General features: G+C 41.4%; 2 protein-coding genes across 6 annotated transcripts in view; both read right to left on the bottom strand.

Moving 5' to 3' along the window:
• Positions 1 to 9,043: 9,043 nt before the first annotated feature.
• On the bottom strand, positions 9,044 to 17,036 carry LOC103814852 (pancreatic alpha-amylase). Its single transcript, XM_030226646.2, has 10 exons — positions 13,733 to 17,036; positions 12,975 to 13,121; positions 12,578 to 12,775; positions 11,076 to 11,306; positions 10,562 to 10,695; positions 10,354 to 10,476; positions 10,143 to 10,242; positions 9,810 to 9,931; positions 9,575 to 9,700; positions 9,044 to 9,325 (listed from the first exon to the last, which is right to left on the bottom strand). The coding sequence occupies exons 1-10, from the start codon at positions 13,901 to 13,903 to the stop codon at positions 9,136 to 9,138; spliced, it is 1,542 nt and encodes a 513-aa protein (XP_030082506.2). The 5' UTR covers positions 13,904 to 17,036; the 3' UTR covers positions 9,044 to 9,135.
• A 110-nt stretch (positions 17,037 to 17,146) lies between these two features.
• Positions 17,147 to 21,927, bottom strand: part of LOC103815125 (pancreatic alpha-amylase-like) — a 48,189-nt gene continuing 43,408 nt past the window's right edge. For 4 of the 5 annotated variants that reach the window (XM_050977226.1, XM_050977228.1, XM_030226645.2 and 1 more), the window contains 7 exons: positions 21,534 to 21,764; positions 20,501 to 20,634; positions 20,300 to 20,422; positions 20,089 to 20,188; positions 19,756 to 19,877; positions 19,521 to 19,646; positions 17,147 to 18,963 (listed from right to left, as the gene is read on the bottom strand). In XM_050977226.1, coding sequence (XP_050833183.1) covers positions 18,774 to 18,963; positions 19,521 to 19,646; positions 19,756 to 19,877; positions 20,089 to 20,188; positions 20,300 to 20,422; positions 20,501 to 20,634; positions 21,534 to 21,764 — 1,026 coding nt within the window. In that variant the 3' untranslated portion in view covers positions 17,147 to 18,773. Of the gene's footprint in view, positions 18,964 to 19,516; positions 19,647 to 19,755; positions 19,878 to 20,088; positions 20,189 to 20,299; positions 20,423 to 20,500; positions 20,635 to 21,533; positions 21,765 to 21,927 lie in introns of those variants that run through there. The other variant, XM_050977231.1, reaches the window with a different exon arrangement.

Here is a 21,927-nt window from a genome sequence, read left to right as displayed (position 1 = left end):
AGCAAAGCTGACCATCTGCTCTGTCATCAGCAAAGATCTTGTTCTGAGAGCTAAATCAAAAGATCACCTGTCTTGCATACCTTGTTCTCGCTTCACAGAAACAACATTTTAATGGTATCCATCTGTAGGAGTGATGGTGACCTGCAGCAGGCACACACTCATCGAGTCAAAATTAGCAGCTGGAGCTGTAGAAATCAGAACGTCAGTTTAAACATTTAGGCTCTATCAATGACTAAAAGGTGAACTGTTTAAAAGAGTCATTCTGTATAATTGTAATACAGAATTTTCAGACACCTATAAAAGCCAATGACTCAGAAATTAAAATATACACACATTTCTTAAGGTGATACTAAAGTCTGCAGTAAAACCATTGAACTTTTATCTTTATATTTTTAGGTACACCATAATGCAGAAAGGTTCTATCATGGCATAAATATAAAGTGTAATACATAGAACAAATTGACAAAGCAGTTTTTAATATGAGAAACTGAGTTTTTAGTGTTCTGATTTTAATATAATTTCTCAAAATACAGAACAGCATATTCTATTTTATGAGGGAAAGTAAGAGACTGATGTTAGAACCTTTACTCTGCTTCAGTGCTCAGTAAGAGAAAAGTGTTAAAGAACAGGATATTATCAGATCATTTGACTTAGCTAATGGGTTTCTGCATTGCTTGCACAGCCAACACTAGCCTTGCAGAATTTTATTGTCTTAGATTTAACAATAAGAATGTAGAAGCTTTTCAGGGTGCACAGAATTCACAGAATCATTAGGTTGGAAGAGACCTTAAAGATCATTGAGTCCAGCCCATGCCCCAACCTCAACTAAACCATGGCACTGAGTGCCACATCCAGTCTTGTTTCAAACACATCCAGGGATGGGGACTCCACCACCTCCCCAGGCAGACCATTCCAGTACTTCATCACTCAAAGACTTGTAAAGACTTAACAAAGTGTTAACTTTCCCACAGAGGGAAATCTCCAGAACCAGGATCTTCGAGGCTGGCTCTCCTGGCTCAGGCTGCCAGAGGAGAGCTGCTCCAGCCACGTGTCTGTTCCTGCAGCCCCAGCCAGCTGACCTGACCTGGGCCTCCAAACACTGCCAACACTTACAGTGTTTTGCTACAGCTGCCAAAACTCGAACTTTTCTCTAATTGAGGCTGCATTGTTGATGCTTAGCACTTAGCAAAAGGCACCATTTACGCTTTGTGCTTATTTGCAGTTCAGCAGGAATCTTTTGTCTAGCAATGGAGTGAAGCTGTTTCTGTGTGCTGGGTATAGTGCTGTCAGCAAAAATTACATGATTACATCATTTCCTATCAATACCAATTAGTGGTTATTTTCCAGAACAGTCCAATTTAGATGAAGCTAAGCTATTAACTTTATTAGTATTTACATTACCCTGATGATCATGATTTAGCTTCTTTAATTAGGCACATCAGTATGTCTATGTAAGAGTGAACTTCTGTAGACAGTCTTTTTAATTTTATTTTTTTTGTTAGAGACTCAATACTGACACATCATACTTTGTGTTCCCAGAAACACGTAGCAATTGGGCCTTATCCTTAAATTACACATGATCTTCTTGAAATACTTTTTAATTGAAAAATCATAGGATGGCACTCAAGGAGTAGAGATGATTTGAAATTAAAAACAAAAATCAAGTAATGCTTCTCTTTACTACACAGCTTCACAGCAGCTGAGATTTCCCAGGCTCAGCCTGTCTCTGTCAGCCTCCTGTCACTGCAGTTTAACTGCTGGCCTGGGCAAATTGGGGAAAAAGGGCCTCTGATATTTCATATAAACTTGATGCATTTTTTCCTCTATAGAGAGTGGCCTGTTTCAATAGGTAAGATGTTCAAGTAGATGACATTAGCATACTATCTCTGAACAAAGCACTTTCCTCTGTGCTGAAGCTGTCCTGGTAATGGTAAAAAGTGATTCTGAAGGTTGATACTAAGTATAATTGAATGCATTCAGGGCACAACTGCAAATCTCTTGAAAATGTCATAAACTGTGCAAAACTACTTCCTTGGTGACAGTTTGTTGAGCAGAAAAATGGAATCTGAAGAGCCTAAGCTATTTATTTCAATTCAGTGAGATACTCAGCAAAGCTTACAACTCTGCTATATTCCATACAAATGCAGGGTCTCTTAAATACACAGATAATGTCATCTATGTTATAAATTTAGATCCAACACTGCCTTTTTGGGTATCTCTGTGTATATGCAATATAAAAACACCTGTACTTAGAGAAATAATATATTTACTTTGCACAATTTAAATATTTTCAAAATTAGAGAGCAACAGAATTATACACTCTAGCTCTGGCTTAGAGCATATTGTTACTAATGTAAACAGCAGGATAGTTTAAAATAGCAAAATTGTGCCTATGGCAGGATGGACAGTTTCTCTAAAATCTTTAGATTTGTTTCAGAAAATTTGTACATTCACACTTACTAACACTTTGTCCTCAGTTTTGCTGATAGAAGCATGTGTGTATTTGTGTAGTATGGCTCTAAAAACTAAAAACAGGCAGATGATGTAGAGAGTGTAGAGAATATCTTAAAGAGTATTACATAACTATGAAGAAAACATTTTTCTAATGACATGACACAAGGAATTGTGTTTTCTTGATGGTTTGGTTTTTTGAGAGCAGAATACCTTTCATTTTTCAAGGATGATAGAAAATGCATGGAGCCATGGCCTATGGAGTTGCCAAGGTGTTCTGCAGCACTAGGCTCCTAAAAGTCCAAAGTAATTTTAATTAGTAGCAGCACAAATGTATTTTGAACAGCTGAACTGAATAAAGTAATTATTTTATTCTGTATGTGACTGCCTTGAAATGAGACACCAAACAGACCCATCAACCCTTCTGCTTTTCTTATGAGACTCTTCCACATGGAAAGAGAGGGAAGTCATCTGTTCTCTTCTCCTTCTTCCAAATCTGAAGTCACCTCCCACCACAGTAAATATTTCAAGTGCCCATGTAGAAATAGAATGTATTCCTGCAAAATAGTGAAGGGAGAAGGACAGACATCAGGTTTCCTTAAAAAAAAACCCAAAACATAAAGACAAGTTTGAAAAAGAGCTGCCATTTCTGAGAAATAGAAGGAGTAGGAAGAGTTCAGACTGAAGATGCTTTACTGTGTAAAGGGTGATAGGCTTCAGTAAAAAGTTCTCCACTATTCCCTCATTTGTTAGGATAAGGGTGAATTAAAATTCCATCTCACTGCAAAATAATACAAGCATCTTTAAAGATATTCTAATCTCAGTTAGAACTCAATAAAAAGTAAGACTCAATCTTTCAAACACTTTAAGGGAAATATGCATAAACAAAACAAGTTAACTGTATCTTGTCAGTCTCAGTGCTATTTTTTTTTCCTTAAGTGATATCTATTTGATCTCAATGAAAATTCTGGATGCAACAAGAAATGTGAGATTGCACCATCAATTTTACCAGAAATAGAAACATATTTGCTGATTCAGATTCCTAAAAAGTTATTCGCAGAAATTGAGCATAAAGTTATCCATAAATAGTTCATGTAACTTCCAGCTAAAGAGCCCAAGGTGTATTCTGGAAGCATAAGGAATGAAAAAAACCCAGCAGATGTAGATGTATGAGATGTGTGCATATGAACACACACTATACATACATACATACATACATATACATACATACACACACATACACACACATATATACACATATATATACATACATACATACATATACACACAATTATATGTTACTTGATTTTACACTAGTCAGACCACTTGTTTCCCAATATTTTCAGGGCAGACAGATGCATTGAAACAAGGTTATTACCACCTGCAATTATTATGGGTTAACTAACAAATTTTATAAGTTTGTAAGTATCAATCCATTTGAGGCCAAAATTCTACTGAATTGTGTAGGACTAGATAAATCTTGTGAATATTTTTTTTGTGTGTGTGCGTTTACCTAGATATAAAAGAGGAAGGGAAAAAGGAAAGTGCATTTCATTTTGTGGCAGTTGATTTTATTCTTGGTATTCAACATTACACTGACATGCAGCATACACTTAGTTTCTTGCTATTGGTAGGAAATATTGTCAGGGGAAAGAAAAGGCGTTTTTTAAGGTGATTAAAGAGCTATATTGAACTATAATATGAAAATGTAAATTTTATCTTACTGATAAAAAGAAGTCTGCCCATAAAGTCCATTAGGCAGTAGAGTAGCACTTCAAAAGAAGTCACAGATGGATCAACAAAGTCATGTTCAAAGTAGGCCAGATAAAACAGTTGAGAGGTGTGTTGAGAGGATCATCTTGTAATTACAGTGCAACTGAAATGACCCCAATGGTCTTATCCAACCTTCTGATCTCTAAGTGTGGGATAAACAGAACATGGCATTTGAGTGTGAAGATCAAATGAACAGAAAGCCACCTGTGTCTCTAGAAGATGAGTATTTTTCCAAAGTTAGCAGACATGTAAAAGGGCAATTGTATTTCATGCATAACAAATAGGAAGACAGTGAATCATGGCTGAATTATGGGATGTTTCCTTCTTTTAGAAAAAAACACACAGCCCTCCACAGTGAAGTTACATCCCTTCTCCAGTTTCTCAGCTTTCTAAATATGATCTAGACTTGTTAAGACAAACCTTGTCCAGTCTCATATAAGGTGAAAAAATCACTTGGCTGGTTATACAATGAGGTTTTGATACCCACACAGTGCCACAAAGAGTATCAGCAGAGATAAAGTGGTCTTCCTCCTGAAGAGCTGTAGAAAGCATTTTCCCACAATGTAAAAAGTCAGGAAAATGGGGTTTTATTGCCGCTATTTTGGCTTCCTTTTTGGCAGTTTTTACATCTGTAGGGGCTTTTTTTGCAGAGCTGACACATTTGCTTCCCTTGGCAAGCAATGGGGTATTTATGTAGACACCACAACTTAATTTATGATATCAAGGCTGGCAATGAATATGGTAGTTATTATATGTAAAAGATGGCTAACTTTAAACATTTGTAGGAGAGCTACTGAAATGGATTCTGAAGAACAGTAGAAAAATAGATCCAAATCCATTGCACATACTTTTATGATACATTTCCTTCTCTCTTTCTATCATCTGAACTCTCTTATAGAGAGATTTTAATATCTAGAGCTTTTAATATGCAGATTTTAATATACAGAGCTTACAAGCCTGATACTTAAATATGGCAATCTATTTGTCAGCACAAAGTCTTTACTTTTATGACAAAGTAAATGGTTTGCTACAGGTTGCAGCACCATAAAGCTCCATCATTCACAGCTGCTCTAAGATATAATTCCTTTTCCCAGTTAAAGCATGCATGTCCCTTCTACAAGACACAAACATGGTGCTTGCTGAACTGCTAGTTTTATTCCTGTCTTTCCCTTTTCAATCTGCAAGTTCTACCCATGAATACAGTTTGTTTCTCTAAACAAGTCATCTAGGACTTTGCCTCTTCTCTGTGATCTGTCTTGTTCTAGCTATCATTTTAGTCAATCTTGGTATTCCTTTTAGCTTGCCATCTATCTGATTGTTCTGGTCTGCTCTCTGTCCAGCCCTGCTTTGACTGCTCTGTCCTGTCCCTGTCCCCACTGCATGTATCATGTACCTTTTTCACTGTCTAGAAAAAGGTAAATTCAAGGGGTATTTGAGCAAAGGCAGAAATGCACAGAGAACCCAGACTGAGAAACCTCATGTTATTAGCCTTTATTGCTTTGCTTGCTGTTGTACCCCATTATCTGTCTTCACAAGGTTCAGAGGAACTTCTCTGAGATGCAATGATACCAGTCCATGGAAATCCACATGCACTCCATGCCAGATATCCCAGGGTAGATCTCAGCAAGAAGGTTCTGATATGTTGTTTATCCCAATATGATCTTGCTGCATCTTTACAGTAAAATATTGTCCTGCCATTTTCTGCCAGACCACACAAATTACATATGTTTAAATATAATCAAAAGGGTGATTACAAATGCTGAAGAGCAGGAGTGTAAACAACAAGTGAGGAGATATTTAGATGTCTGTAGAGGTGTTCAGTTAATTAAGCTAGCTACTTCTCAGTCTTGTTGGCCGGATAATGCAATCTAATTATTAGTTTAGGACCAAGAAATACCAAACATTTGCCTTTCTCTGACAAACATTTGGTATTTCCATTTTCAACTCAGAAGTGCCACAGCACAGCCCACATTTTACTGCTCTCCTACATCACCTTTCTTAATCCTACACTAAATAATCTGGCTATTTCTCCCCACCCTAAGTGCTTTAGTGCACCAACTGGGTGAAAATCCGAGCACTTGCTCTCACTTTGTCTCTAGTCACTGGAGATAATTCACCACTACCGTCTCAAACAGTGTCACCAGCATTCATTCTTACAACCATTCTGATTTAACATTAGGGCAAAATTAAAATTGCCTCAGCATGAAAACAATTGTAAAGGAAATATCTGTATACTGTTCAGAATTGTGCAATGAGACTAATACACTAAAACTATTAAAAACACTGATTGCAGATAAACACATGATCAGCAATTTAAAAGTTAGTGTCGTGTGTTGAGCTTTTCATTTGTTTCCCCTTAAAAGAAAATAACTTGAATACAAGTTTTACAGTCTCCATAAAAGAGACAATAGATTGTGACTTTCACTTTACAGAACTCCATCTTCTCTTAGAAAAGTAACAGTGATTCAGGGAAATAATAAGCTGACACAAAGGCATGCAGAGCTGAACAAAAGTTTCTATATTTGCTGTTGCACTTATCTGAAAAAATAAGTTGCCATGAATAATTCAGTAAACAACTTTCTGGTCTACTCATAGTACACTAGGAGTTCATGGTTTTCTAATCTCACTGTTTATTTCCATTTATCTGACAAATATACAATTTTAACTCTGTGGATTAAACCCACTAGAAGGATAAATTATCAAATTATACAACATTTAAGTTTGGATGAATGTGAAAGTGTTTACTGTCTGAATGTGTCTCTCTGTCTATATATATATATATATATATATATATCTAACTTAAATATGAGCAGTGAGCAATTGTACATACAAGCAGCTGTTCACTTTGCTTTGTTGTACTGCAATTCCATTAAATTCTGAACACTATTATGCTGAAAGCCCCATTTAGAGACAGACCTATGGTAAAAATAAATAGAAAAAAAAATTACAAAAAAGAACATAATTGTAAATTTTCAATGCATTTTTAGAATCAGGGATTAATTACACAGCTAAATTCACTGTTTGGCCAATGAAAGTGAGCACCATTTCTAACAGAAAATGAAATATTGCATTGTGCAACAAAATTCTAAAATTTTATGATTCAGCAGATCTGTTGTGCCATCCTGTTGTGCCCCAGCAAATATCTTACCTTAAATTTGATAATTTCATAACATAACTTCAATTTTTCATTGAACACCGGTATAAAAAAATTAAGGCCTTAATGTCATCACTTCACATGGTAGCAATAGAAATTATAAAAATAAAGATAAACATTTCCCAGTACTAAGATCCCTTGGAGAACTTAGAGATCAGCAGTAAAGTTAACTGTAACTCTGGGTTTAGTGAGTTATCTGAAAGATCTGGTGTTGCCCTGGATGACACTGTTGCTTTCTTCATCATCTTTGTACTCAAGTTATAAGGCAATGTGCCAAAATCCTGAAATAAAGGAACAAAAACCAAGGTCTGAATGCAATTTAGGTCCTTTCAAAACAGTGAACATTTGAACCCCAAAGTTTTTCTTACACCTGAAGAAAGTGTCTCATGATTTCTTTTTCTCCATGTTCTATTTCATGCCACTGTGAAATGCAGAGCTACGTGAACCTACATTAAGCAAATTTGGAGTTGCAATTTGACAGGTGAACTGATGATTCCATTTGGGATTGAGCAATGTCTGAATAACAGAGGATGGAATCCCGCTCTCTGAGGGGTGGAGCTGAGGGCAGGGCTTAAGAGAGCTCCTGTCAATGTCAGAGGGGCCAAGGACTCCCTGCCCTGCCCCTGTGGGGCAATAACCGGTTTGCAAAGGCCATCAACACCCTGTCACATGAGTCCCCAGCTCTTTGGCACCTCTCTACTGATGCAGGGGCTGAGTGCAGGGATCCAGGAGATGCTGGCCACAGCCAGCCAGGCAGAGAGATGGGAGGTACAGTCTGGGCCAGGGACACTTGCCACACCCGACTGCCCTGACAGACACGTGCAGCCCTTGGGCCCACCCAGAGCCAATATCCACCACCAGCACCACAGAAAGGAAACCTAAAACTGCACCTTGACCTCAAACTGGAAAAACCTCTTTCCATTTTTCTCTCCAGACTGGGATGCAGGCACCACTTTTGGCCTGGCAGAGATTCTGAACTAAAGCAAGGCCTGCGCACTTGCTTTTACCTCGGCATTTTCTGACTGCTGACAAGCGGTTTGGGAAAGCTGCCAAACCTGTACTGAGTTTGCATATTTCTTTGAGATATTTGAGAATAAGGGTGCCTAACACACCAGAGGCAAGAACTTGCTGTGCCTCAGCCAGTGGCACAAGGTGGAAGCAATGCCTCGATCCATCGTGTGTTCTCAGGCACCTTCAGCACCCACACAGGGAGCATTTCCTTGCCTCAAACCACTGAGGCAAACGATGCAAGAGCTGAGATTTTGCTTTGTCCAGACACAAGCTGACGGTCAAGCAGGAAACCTGCTGGTTTCACTGATGCCACAGGCTGGAATAACTGATTGGCACAGCCCAGCTTCCCTCAGTGACCCAGACCCCAGGCTTGAGTTGTCATAAGGAAGGGATAAAGTCTGTACATAGGCACTGCTCATAGCTGACAGCACACAAGGTGGCTGCTCTGGGATACAAGTGTGTGTGCATGGATCAGTCCTAGAAATACTGCACTTTGGCTTAGCCATTTTATCTGGCTTGGATTAGTTTTTTTCTCTCCAGTGTTTTTGTTGCACAGGAACTGGAGTGCTGCACTGCCTTAACACCTACCACTGCATCGCCACTTTTTACATCTAATTCATTAAGGGAAAAACATTACTCTTCAATTTGAATGCCATTTATTATTCAATAGAGAGTCACTCATGCTCAAAAAGCAGAGAACAACATATGGGAGAACAGATCAAAGAGAGGAGGCTATTTCTCCTGAATTATAACTTGGCATCAACATGAATTGCAATAAATGGATCTTCAACATCAGTATTAATCTGGAAATTAGCCATTCCATCACCAGAAACAAACACCTGCTTTCCAGTACAGCTGTTGTTCTCCTTTTGTCCAGAAATAACATCACAGTAGGTACCAGCAGGCAGTCCAGTTTGCACATTGACATTCATATTCCTATGAGAAAATAAAAACGATTTATGCATTGTTTTTAAAACAGATATGTCAAATGATGTGTAAGATTTCTGAACATGATCTTACTCCCCTATTTGAAGGGCATTGTAAAGCATGAGCTTTCTGATCCCGACCCTTCTACACTCCCATTTTAGCTCTCTGGACCCAACATGCACTCAAATAACTCAGTTGGATTGCTGATGAGGGATGCTATTGTTCTTTCTGGAGACACTGCTTCTGCCACCGACTTACCAGTCATCATTATTGAAGATGATGAAGCCTTTATTCCCACGGCCAAAAGCCACTTGATTGCTGCCATTGTCCCACCAGTTGGAGAAAGGCTCACCATCCACCACGTTACGGAAGATAACCATGTTCCTGAGAACACAAGCCATGTCTGCCTCTGCCCCTGCAAGGCCTCTAGAGCCACATGGAGCAGGAAGCAAAAGCCACTGCTTTTATTTCTTGTTTCTCCCCAGGGCCCCACCTGATCTGACGCCAGCGATGTTCACAAACCCAGTCGTTGCCGCAGGTCGTGTCCGGATTGATTGTAACGGGCTTTATGGAGCCATCTGAGTAACTTGGGGGGCCATACCAGTCATTGACGTCCTGTCATTAAAAAGAAAGGTTTCTATCTTCTGACTGAAAATGCAGAGAGCTCTTCTGGTGAACAAAGCTAGAGGGAGCATCAAAGTTTCACCTGCTACGTTCAGCCCGGGACAGGGAAATCACTCAACAACCTGAAATGCACTGGACTGCTTCTCTGGCCCTGCTCTCACCCTTAATCCCCATGGGTGGATCCTCACCATTAACAGCTCACCTTTCCATTTTCAAAATATCTTGGCCAGCGAAAACTTGACATCACACGTGTGAAGCCGTACGGATGGGCAAGCATGAAACCAACTGCCATTTTATAGAGCCTGTTTGGTGGACAAACAAGGAATGAGACCTGGAAGGAGGAACCCGCCAGAGAACACACAGACAAACAAGCAAAGGCAAGAAGCATCACCCACACAAGAGCAATCCCTTACCTGGCATCCCAGAAGGTCAGAATGGAAGCTCCACCAGCGCCGTGTCCTCTCTGGTTGTCGTGATTATCCACAAAGACCAGGGCTCTGTCGGAAGGCACAAAGCCCCAGCCTTCTCCCCAGTTCCTAAACAAAAACATAGACTTGAAGCTACCCTGTCAATTGGTGTATCCAGTGAATCCTGGATAAGTTGCAGCACCTTCATCCTTACTTTAAGTAGGCCATCTTTTCTCCGTTCCACTTGCGGAGCACTGTCCCCAGCTTGGCACCGTACTTGAATTCTGTCACTCGGCCATTTCCAAAGTACTCACTGCCTTTGATGGGCTCTGTACCCAAGTCAATTACCTGGAACAGGAAAGAAAACCTGCATCCCTTGTCTTACAAAGATCAACAATGCAAGGTACAGAACTTAACAAGAGTTCTTGCTTTACATTGAGAGGAAAGTAATTATGTATTTGTGCTGTGTAGATCAACAAAAATTCAGAATTAGACATGAGGGACACATGTAAAACCATGACTGATGAAAGGAAAGATAAAGTTGGTTGACAATCTGTTGGGGAGGCATTTTTAAAAATCAAAACTGACTAGGTCTGCAAAGCTGCTCCAAGTAAATTGTAATCTCCTTCTAGGGTAAGTTGGGTAAAGATGTATTGTTGCTGCTCGGGAGTAGGCAAAAGAGATACAAAAGACAAAGGCAAACATAAAGGAGAAAATGTGGAGATTACCTCCTGATAAATGAAAGGTTTAGTTCCTGCAGAAAACCATTGAGTGTTTAGATCATGCAGCTTGTCCAGAAAAGCTCTGATGTCCCCAGGCCACATGTGCTTGGCAGCATCAATTCGGAATCCTGCTACACCAATGTCAATGAGATGGTTCATGTACTCTGCAACCTTTGAGCGCACATAGTCCTTCTCCATGGCCAGATCCAGAAGGCCGGTCACGCGGCAGTCCCGGACCTGTGGAACAGAAAAGAAAAAAATAAAGATATCTGTGTATTACACCAAAGGAGGGGTGGAAGTGGGGTGGTTGTATTGGATTGGGAAGAAGGGAGGTAGTGATATCTGGAGTAAAGGTTTTGTCTTTACAAGTCACTGTTGCACATGATAAAGCCCTGCTGTCCTGGAGACAGCTGAACACCTGCCTTCCAATGGGAAGTGGGGAATAATTCTTGATTTACTTTGCTTATGTGTGTGGCTTTCTCTTTAAACTCCCTCTATCTCAATCCATGAGTTTTCTCAGTCTTCCAGTTCTCTGCCCCATCCCACTGAATGTAGGAGGCTGAGTGCTGTTTAGCTGCCAGCTGAGTTAAACCACAAGTCTTCTTTGATGCCCAATGTGGGACTCAAAGGGTTCGAATTAACAATGTCTATGATTAATGTGCTAGATGGAATTTGCAGCTGTTTTTGCTGTTTGGCTAATAATTGACAGGCTCCTGTGCTTGCCATGGGGCTCACTGGCCTCACTGTGCATTAGAGTCTAGGGCTGAGAGCAGCTGCTTTGTGCTTTGGCTGCAGCTGCAGCCTGTGCTGCTGATCCCCTCTCCCTGGGACGTTCTGATCCCAGCACTGGCCATGGCCTGGACTGGCACCTGAAGGTCTGCAGTGTCTGGGCGACACCAAGCCAGAACCGGGGTGTGGGGAGGAGTTCTTTGTAACACTAAACAAGATGGTCTAGTCCAAAGGAACTGGGAGGTTCCAAGTTAAATACCTTTAAATTGTTGTAATCCAGCATTTGAGAAATGTGTTATAGGGATTACCACAGCAGAAGCCTCCAGAGCCCAGGAAGGACAAGCCCTACATGAAGCTGTGCAAGTGCAGAAACATTACAATGAATTGTTGCAAAGTGGCTGAAGGGAGAGCTTGAGAAAGAACTGCTACATATTCTAACTACAAAAAGCATTAAGTTGTGTAACTGCAGCACCACCTTGCACTACTGTCAGTTTTCCAAGGGGGCTCCTTCTCATGATCACCTGAGTTTCTAAGCTATAAAAATGAGCTCACACTGAGCTGAGTACACTGGGCTCACTTCAGGGGCAAACATCTGCACATAGGTTCTTGATTCCTCAGTACTTAGGATATTTTGGGCCACACGTACCTATGGTCACTACTTCATTCACTTGTCAAGTGACTAAGCATTGGTTTTGTGAGGCACTACACCATTTGTTTTTTCTGTAGACTTAACAGAACATGTCAAAAAAAAAATTGAAAATTTTTCCAGTGGAAGTTACCTGATAGATATCATGATAACTTTCAATTTCTCCACTTCCGGTGTGACATCTGCCGTCATTGAAATCCCAGCCAGAGTATGGGACAGCTGGAAAATCTCTGTTTCCAGCATTAAAATAGCTTCCACAGGTAGAATGTGTGCCTGAGCCACCTGCAGCCCCACACATATGGTTGACAACAGCATCCACATAGATACGAACCTGGAAAAGCAATATGTGCATTTCAATATGTTTTGGAGCAAATGTGAAGTAACAGCCAGGGCTTTGCCACATCACTATTAAGTTGATTATTTTCCCTTTCAGTTTCTTCTCAGTTTACACCTCCTTTGAGAATAGCAGAACCTTCCCTCAGCTGACACAGCACTTCTTGCCGTATCAGACAGATTTTCAAGGCACTTACTCCAACATCATTGCACCTCTTCACCATGTCTCTGAATTCATCTTCATTTCCTGATCGAGTACAGATCTTGTAGCTAATGGGCTGGTATCTTTCCCACCAGGGTCTGTTCGGGTTAGTAATGACAATATTTTCATTTGGAGGTGAAACCTGTACAGATGAAATTATGTACTTTGATAAGAAATCAAGTGGTTTTACTTCAACATTTTAATGACAAAATCTGCACTCAGGACCTCTGCCCTCAGAGGAAAGTTAGTACCCGACCCAGTCTCTCTCCCACAGCAGAAGTTCAGGTCTCTGAGATGTCTGTCTTGCACACTGGCAAGAAAGGCAATTTGGTTTGTTCCTGTGAGGTGCCCAGGTCCAGCATGGGCCTGCTTTCCAGGACACGTGCATGGAAGGGCTGAAGCCACAAGAATTATTTTTACCTGAAACAGTGACAGCCTTAGGAATGCCAAACCTCACTGCTTCCTTACTTCCTTTAGAACAAGGCCAGGAGCTTTACCTTCTACTTAGCTTTCAGGGGAAGCCTTTGAGCATGCCCCTTTGTAACTCATCTGCTAGACACACACCATCATTCATCCCTACAGGGTCCTGCAGAGTTAGCGCTGCTTCTAAAAGCACTTACGACTACTTCCTACCCTCCCTCCTCAGCAGCAAAGTTACTTAGAGATGACTGTCTCAAACTCAGGCATTATTGATCAAATTATTGATCAAATATTACAATGCCATTTTCCTCCTGCTCCCAGGAAACAACTCACCTGAACTCCTCCAAATCCATGTGGAGCTAAGTAGCGCTCACACTCCTCAGCAATATCCTTCCAGCGCCATTCAAAGAGATGCACAATAGAGGTTCTCTTTGGGAGAGTGTTGGGGTTGTACTGCCCCCAGCAAAGCCCTGCAGCTGCGAGGAGGAGGAGAAGGATCCGCATGGTGCCTTCAGTGTAAGGCTGTGGTCTCTTCACCGCCTATTTATGCACCAGCAGTATGACAGAGTTCCTTTAGCAGGTGTCAAAATTCACATGGATCAAAGCTATCAGTTATTATTTGGGTAGATAGATCAGTATCATTATTTGGTTTGTTTTTTTTCCTCAATAACCCAACAGCTGAAGATAAAATACTTTTTCACAATGATTATACTCCATCATAAACCAAGTGGTTCATGAGCAGTGCACCCAAATCCAGAACTGCACTCTTTCCTATCACATAAACAAAGATACTTTATCAAAAGTATTCCAAAACGTGGAAAATCAGACAGCTGCAGAAGCTGAACTGGGTAGTGCCACCATCCTCTTGGCCTTGGGAGAGATAAACTCCCAAGGATAAGAGGCTAGGACAAGAGTTAAGACATCCTGTCTGGACGCTCTGACCGCTCTGGCAAAAGAAAGTAACAAGGACATTGCTGGCGAAAGAATGATAACTGAGAAGATTGTGTTACTAAGGGAACAGGGGCAAAGGAGTCTGAGTGGAAAATTTTGGACACAATTTAGTGATTTATAAATCTGGTAAACTGATGCAACAAAGAGCTTTGCTTGTATAGCATGGTCCGTGTCCCTCAATCCCTGGGAATGGTGTCCCATATGAGGAATGACAATTTGCCTATCTGGCCATTCTGGGGATGCCCCACAGAACTGAAGTGCTGCTGGAAGGGAGCAGGAGCCAGCTGGCATCCATCCCTTCAGGTTTTGATGGTGAGCTGTGGGGAATATGTCTTCAGAAGTAAAACATGTCTTTGAACTTATGTCTAAACTTTTAGAGAAGCCCAGAAAAACATCTGCTTCTCATTCTCTTAAGGTGATTTTACACTGGGCAGAATCATACATTAAAGGGTTAAAGGCCAGCATGGCTTTCCTAGTGGAACTGTGGGATGAACAGGGCAATGAGAGGTGATAAGATCCCAGCTGGTTTTGTCCCTCTCTGGAGAGCTGCTTTAGAAAATCTTTAAGCTCAGGAGGGTGCAGGAAAGAATCGTCTCCCAGTGCCCCCGCAGCAACAGACAAGGACTCTGCAGAGGAGCTTTTAACATCCCCTTCTGCCCACAATACATGACACCTGGATCTTTCTTTGTGAGTCACAATCCAATGGAAAGCAAGATGCCGGCACAGCTGATTAAGTTAGATCAGTGGTGCTTGTTGGACGAAAAACCATGGAATGGTGAGTACTGGGGAGATGTTCTGGTAGTGTCAGTGCAACTTACAATTACAGGAATTTCTCCATATTGGAGCCACTGTCATTATGGGTTAAACACCCTGTACCTCTTTCCTAAATGAAAGAGACCTCGAGATTAAAAAACTCCTGTAAGCAGTTGCAACAGGAGTACTAAGAAAGATACTGATAATGATGGGCACGGATCCAGGACACAGATCCTGAGAACAAATCCACAGAAGAGATGGATCCTCAATTTGGTGCGCGGTGTTGCTGGCAGTAGTGGAGCCCCCTTGGAGCTCCCTCTGCCCACGGTTGGCCCCATGGCTGGTGTTAGCCCCCTAGGCTTGAAAGCCCTCCCGGCCTGTCAGAGCTCTCCCGCCTCCTCCCGCACCCGGGTAGCAGTGCTGACCTGGTCCGAGAGCCGCCCATCAGCTCCTGCACAGCAGGATCAAGCCCTGCACGAAGTACTGAAGCTACAGTTACAGTGCCTGCAGGATGCATTGAAATACGTTTGTTAAAATCACCCTTGTATTTTCAGGGAGCTCTGATTTTTAACAGGATTGTTTACTAGAGAGGTGATTCACTGACAGTCATTAACTAAGTCATATAGTGAATTTGAATTTGATCTGCAGCAGTTTAATCCCTTCAGTAAATCCATGTTGCTGCTATTTTGGTCACGGAACAGTTGTTTATCTACGTGTTGTTCCTTGATGTCTAACTGTTGTATGACAGACTTTCAGTAACTTTTTTGTAATAATAAAGTCTAAATTATTTTTGTCATATTTAAGTTATATTAATTTTCAATTCTGTTATGTTTCAATTTAATACAGTTTAAGTAATAGTAAAATTCAGTTCTGTTAAATTTAAGTGATGTTAAGTTTACCTTCTGTTAAATTGAAGTTCTGTTGCACTTAAGTTCTGCCAAATTATGATGCCATTAAGGTTAAGTACCATTAAGTTAATTTCTGTTAAGATTAATTTTTGTTCAAATTAACTTCTATCAAGTTTATGTGCTGATAAGCTTAAACAAAGTTAAATTTAGGTTATTCAATTTAAGGTCTGTTATTTTATGCTCTATTAAGATCAGTTCAGTTTCAGTAATGTTAACATTCCTCCTGCCTAAACAGCATGGCCCCTGAACTCCAACCATATGAACTTTAGAACAGTAGCCATTTATTTCCACTTCCCAGCTTGACATTATCCTTTTGTTCTCCTATTTGAGTCTCTTTGGCAGTGACATAATTGTATTTGATAAGTTTTGTCTGATTGTGATCTGTATTCCAGGTAATATAGATAGATAACCAGTAATAGCCTTAATAAGATAATGGCCTTACAGGTGCAAACTGTTTTAAGATCAGGGTATAGAAACCCTTTACATTAAAAACAAAAAAAGGGGGGAGATGTGGAAGATCAGACAGCCACAGAAGCTGAACTGGGTAGTGCCACCATCCTCTTGGCCTTGGGAGAGATAAACTCAAGCAAGGACAAAAGTGAAGACATCCTGTCTGGTCACTCTGACTGCTCTGGCAAAACAGAGTAACAAGGACATTGCTGGCGAAAGAGTGATAACTGAGAAGATTGTGTTACTAAGGGAACAGGGGCAAAGGAGTCTGAGTGGAAAATTTTGTATGGAACTTAGAGACCTCTAAATATTGGTGAACTATTGTAATAAATGGTTTTACTTGCATAGCCATGGTCTGTGTCTCTCAATCCCTCCACCAAAACATACATAGACCCACTGAAGGTAAAAGGAGTGGGAGCTGATTGAAAGATGACTGGAAATCTAACAACATTAAGAGAATGAATGAGTTTGCCAGCATTCAGGTGTCTTACTCTCAGAATTAGACTGAGTTCAGACCAGGGTATGAACAACGGTCATGGTTTTATACTGGCCCAACACCAGGCACCCATGAGAGCTGCTTGCTCACCCTCCTCTGCCACATCGGGGCAGTGGAGAGGGAAAAAAATTAACAAAGGGCTTATGAGTGAGATAAGGACTGGAAAAAAACATTTAAGGGCAAAACAGGTTCAACTTAAGGTTGCCAAGTGAGTTTATTACAAACAGAATCAGAGGTGGATAATGAGAAGTAAAACATGCCCTTAAAACACTGTTTCACTCCAGCCTCTCCTCCTTCCCACCAACACTGCAGGGAGACAGGACATAGGGGTTTTGGTAAGTTCATCACCAAGATTCTCTTCTGCTGCTCAGGGAGAGGAGTCCTCCCCCTGCGAGGATATGGGGTCCCTCCCACAGGGGACATTTTTCTGTGAACTGCCTTGGTGTGGGTCCGCTCTCCAGAGCAGCAGCCAAACCTCACCTGCTGCAGCATGAGTCCTTCTCATGGGCACACAGCCTCCCAAAACTGTTGTGACCTGGGTCTCTCTTCCCACGGGGTACAGTCCTCCAAAGACAGGCTGCTCCAGCCTGGAAGCAAGGGCCCCCTCTTTCCACTGGGTCTTCCACTGGATCACAGACTCCTCCAGGCATCTACTTGCTCCAGCATGGGCACCTCCCCCATGGGCTGTGAGTGGATCTCTGCATCTCCCATGGATTCCCATGGGCACAGCTGCTTCACCATGGTCATCACTATGAGGCCAGCAGAGGAATCTTGGCTCTGGCACCTGGAGCACCTCCTCTCCCTCCTTCTGCACTGACCTTGGTGTGTCCAAGGTCTGTTCTCACCTCCTCCTCTTTTCTGACTAGAAGAAAAACCATGTGACTCTGTTTTGATTTTCTTCTTAAATATGTTAGTACAGAGGCATTACCAACCTCTCTCATTGGACTGGTTTTGGCCAGCAGCATGTCCATCTTCAGAGCCATCAGGGATTGGCTCTGCTGGAAACGGTGGAAGCTTCTAGCAGCTTCTCACAGGAGCCACCTCTGTAGTACCCTGGCTATCAAAAACCAGGCCGTGCAAAACCAATACAACAGAGTCAAGGAAAACCCAATATCAGATGCAAATGATAGAGAGAGATGAGTTCTAGCTGCCTGACTGAATTTGAAAGCTAGAGCTGTTTTCCAAGTCCTTTCTTGAATTTCCTACAATTTCCTCCTTCAAAAAAAAGACCTTTGATTTTTCTTCATGAAATGATTTCAAGTCTTCATTTCAAACTGACTTAAAAGATCACTGTCTTAGCGACAATCCTTATTGAATAAATGAGAATAATGAACAATGTATAAATTTGAGTAATACTAACAATAAAACTATACTCTAAGAGAATATGAAGACTAGAAAATCAACTTGAACTGTGCCATGTTTCAGCACAAAGGAATCTTCTCTTGGTTTCTGGATATCCTGTCAATAATAGCAATCCTGCTTGCCCCTAAAGAGAACCGCATTTCCACTTCTGCACAGAGCAGCACGATTTTAAATGTATTAATGTCAATTTCTCCTTCCATTTTTTATTAGCGCCTTAACTGAATAAAGCACACTTACAAATGCATGCAGATGTATAGCACCACTCCCAGATGTGCATGGCACCACCAGTTCCCATCTCTGTACAGCAGCTGCTCACCATTTCATTAGTATTACAGCTAACACACTTTGCTCAGTCTCGGTTCATGCAGTCCTGAGAGCCAGGACATTCTGCACATCTGTTTGCTGTTAACAAAGATACAGAGGAGAAGGAACAGCACATGCACAACACATCTGGTTACAATTTAGCATCAACATGAATGGCAATGAATGGGTCTTGGTCTTCATTCCCAATTAGGAAATTAGCCATGCCATCAGCAGCAACGTGAACTTCAACTGCTGTACAGAAGTCACCTTCCTTTTGCCCAGAAATGATATCACAGTAAGTGCCAGCAGGCAGACCAGTTTGCAGAGATACATTCAAGGACCTTCGGAATAGAATAAAGTGCAGTAATCATTATGAGGACTCTAAAATGCTCTTCAAATCATACTGGAAACCTCAGATGTTAAGTAATTCTGGAATAATCCTCTACAAATTGCTCATCACCACAACCTACAGCTGCTTATTAGAGCCCTAACATACTCCTGCTCTCTTATCATCTCATTCTCGTGTAAACAATTCCAATACAGTTTTTAAAACTGATACATTTAGAACATATTCGTCAGGTTACAAGTTCCCTCACTTCTATAAATTTAGACTTTGCTGGTTGAACAGGCCTAGTGACATAACCAGCTTCAGAACTGGGCAATAGAAAGACCACACTAGAATGTCTAAACTGCAAAGACTGAAGAGTCCCTATGGTTGAGTGGAAAATGCTATATTTAAATTGTCAAACACTGCCAATAATATTCATTAGAAAGATCTATTCAAGCTAGCAATACCTTAAAAGGTTTCACTACTAACTAGCTTTTCGAAATATATATTTAACACATAGTAATTTTCTTATAATTATAATACATTATAATTTATTTTACTCTTACTCACCAATCATCATTATTGAAGATGATGAAGCCTTTATTCCCACGGCCAAAAGCCACTTGATTGCTGCCATTGTCCCACCAGTTGGAGAAAGGCTCACCATCCACCACGTTACGGAAGATAACCATGTTCCTGAGAATACAAGCCATGTCTGCCTCTGCCCCTGCAAGGCCTCTAGAGCCACATGGAGCAGGAAGCAAAAGCCACTGCTTTTATTTCTTGTTTCTCCCCAGGGCCCCACCTGATCTGACGCCAGCGATGTTCACAAACCCAGTCGTTGCCGCAGGTCGTGTCCGGATTGATTGTAACGGGCTTTATGGAGCCATCTGAGTAACTTGGGGGGCCATACCAGTCATTGACGTCCTGTCATTAAAAAGAAAGGTTTCTATCTTCTGACTGAAAATGCAGAGAGCTCTTCTGGTGAACAAAGCTAGAGGGAGCATCAAAGTTTCACCTGCTACATTCAGCCCGGGACAGGGAAATCACTCAACAACCTGAAATGCACTGGACTGCTTCTTTGGCCCTGCTCTCACCCTTAATCCCCATGGGTGGATCCTCACCATTAACAGCTCACCTTTCCATTTTCAAAATGTCTTGGCCAGCGAAAACTTGACATCACACGTGTGAAGCCGTACGGATGGGCAAGCATGAAACCAACTGCCATTTTATAGAGCCTGTTTGGTGGACAAACAAGGAATGAGACCTGGAAGGAGGAACCCGCCAGAGAACACACAGACAAACAAGCAAAGGCAAGAAGCATCACCCACACAAGAGCAATCCCTTACCTGGCATCCCAGAAGGTCAGAATGGAAGCTCCACCAGCGCCGTGTCCTCTCTGGTTGTCGTGATTATCCACAAAGACCAGGGCTCTGTCGGAAGGCACAAAGCCCCAGCCTTCTCCCCAGTTCCTAAACAAAAACATAGACTTGAAGCTACCCTGTCAATTGGTGTATCCAGTGAATCCTGGATAAGTTGCAGCACCTTACTTTAAGTAGGCCATCTTTTCTCCGTTCCACTTGCGGAGCACTGTCCCCAGCTTGGCACCGTACTTGAATTCTGTCACTCGGCCATTTCCAAAGTACTCACTGCCTTTGATGGGCTCTGTACCCAAGTCAATTACCTGGAACAGGAAAGATAGAGCATGTCTTTCTACTCAAAAACCGAACAAATAAGACACTGCTTTACTCACTGCTTTAAGCAAGGGGACAGTACTTGAGCTAATTATATTATTTGGCTTTCTTGCAAAATTGTATACAAGGCTATTTTCTCCTTTTAGCTCAGCCCAGTTCATGAACCCCTTTTCCATCTCTTTCCTGTATCTCCTTACCCCAGCTGATCAGCATTACCCGTGATTTAGGCTTGGGCTGTACTTCCTTTTTATTTAGTATGGTCACCAATGCCTCTGCTTCCAGCAGTTGGGCTGCATCCTTTCACTATGGAGCTAAAGAATGTTTCTATTTGCCTAGACTTTGCAGGCAAGATGCTAATTTAATAAAATATGTGCAGTGAGTTTAGCTTTTGCTGACTGAAACCAACACTCACCAGCTTGTTCCAATTTGGTAATCAAACATAAAACACAAATTCAAAATATCAAGTAACAGTTGCTATGCCATTGGAAAATAAACTTTCAGTCCATAATAAACACTTATGTCTTCTGTTGCCATGTATTATCCAGAATTTAAAATTCAGGAAATTAAATCTCTTTTTTAAACCAACAGAATTTCTCTTTTAAACCAACAGAATTTTTATACTAACTTCCACGTAGTAAATTTCATCTCAATATAATTTCCAGGTTACCTAATTCCAGTAGGTCCAAAACAAGTGGGGCATTTTGCACATCACTTACAATTTATGAAGAGATTAGATATTTACAGATTATGATTGAGGTTGGAATTGAGGATGGTTTCTGTAGATCTGCTTAGGCTCAGCCCATGCAAAGCATTGCCATGTGTGACTGAGTCTGTACTGGGCCTGCAAGAAAAATGTTTGCGAAGTAAAATTTAAAAAAATAAAGATTACCTCTTGGTAAATGAAAGGTTTAGTTCCTGCAGGAAACCATTGAGTATTTAGATCTTCCAGCTCGTCTAGAATGGCCTTGACATCGGCAGGCCACATGTGCTTGGCAGCGTCGATGCGGAAGCCCGCCACGCCGAGGCCGAGGAGCTGGTTCAGGTACGCGGTAACCCTGGAGCGCACGTGGTCCTTGTCCAGGGCCAGGTCCAGCAGGCTGACCAGGCGGCAGTCCCGCACCTGAAATCAAACCCTTCTCACCTAATAAACTCCATGTAGTGCTCTACACACCTTTGAATGCTCTTGGCCTATATTACAATGCCAAATAAAACCTCCAGCAGCCTTTGTTCCCTCAGCTTTTCTTTCCTTTGCAAAGTCATCTATGCAGAAGCTGAAATAAGAA

This window comes from Serinus canaria, chromosome 8, assembly GCF_022539315.1.
Source record: "Serinus canaria isolate serCan28SL12 chromosome 8, serCan2020, whole genome shotgun sequence".
Lineage (NCBI taxonomy): Eukaryota > Metazoa > Chordata > Aves > Passeriformes > Fringillidae > Serinus > Serinus canaria.
Note: the sequence above shows the minus strand (reverse complement) of the source record. Positions and strands in the feature narration are given on the sequence as shown.

What these genes read in the sequence shown, in the direction of transcription:
- LOC103814852 (XM_030226646.2), bottom strand. Translation starts at nt 13,903, where the DNA reads ATGCGGATCCTTCTCCTCCTCCTCGCAGCTGCAGGGCTTTGCTGGGGG. An exon ending in GTTATCATGATATCTATCAG is followed by an intron (nt 11,307 to 12,577) that starts GTAACTTCCACT and finishes TCTGTTCCACAG; the next exon opens with GTCCGGGACTGCCGCGTGAC. An exon ending in GAAAAGATGGCCTACTTAAA is followed by an intron (nt 10,477 to 10,561) that starts GTAAGGATGAAG and finishes GTTTTTGTTTAG; the next exon opens with GAACTGGGGAGAAGGCTGGG.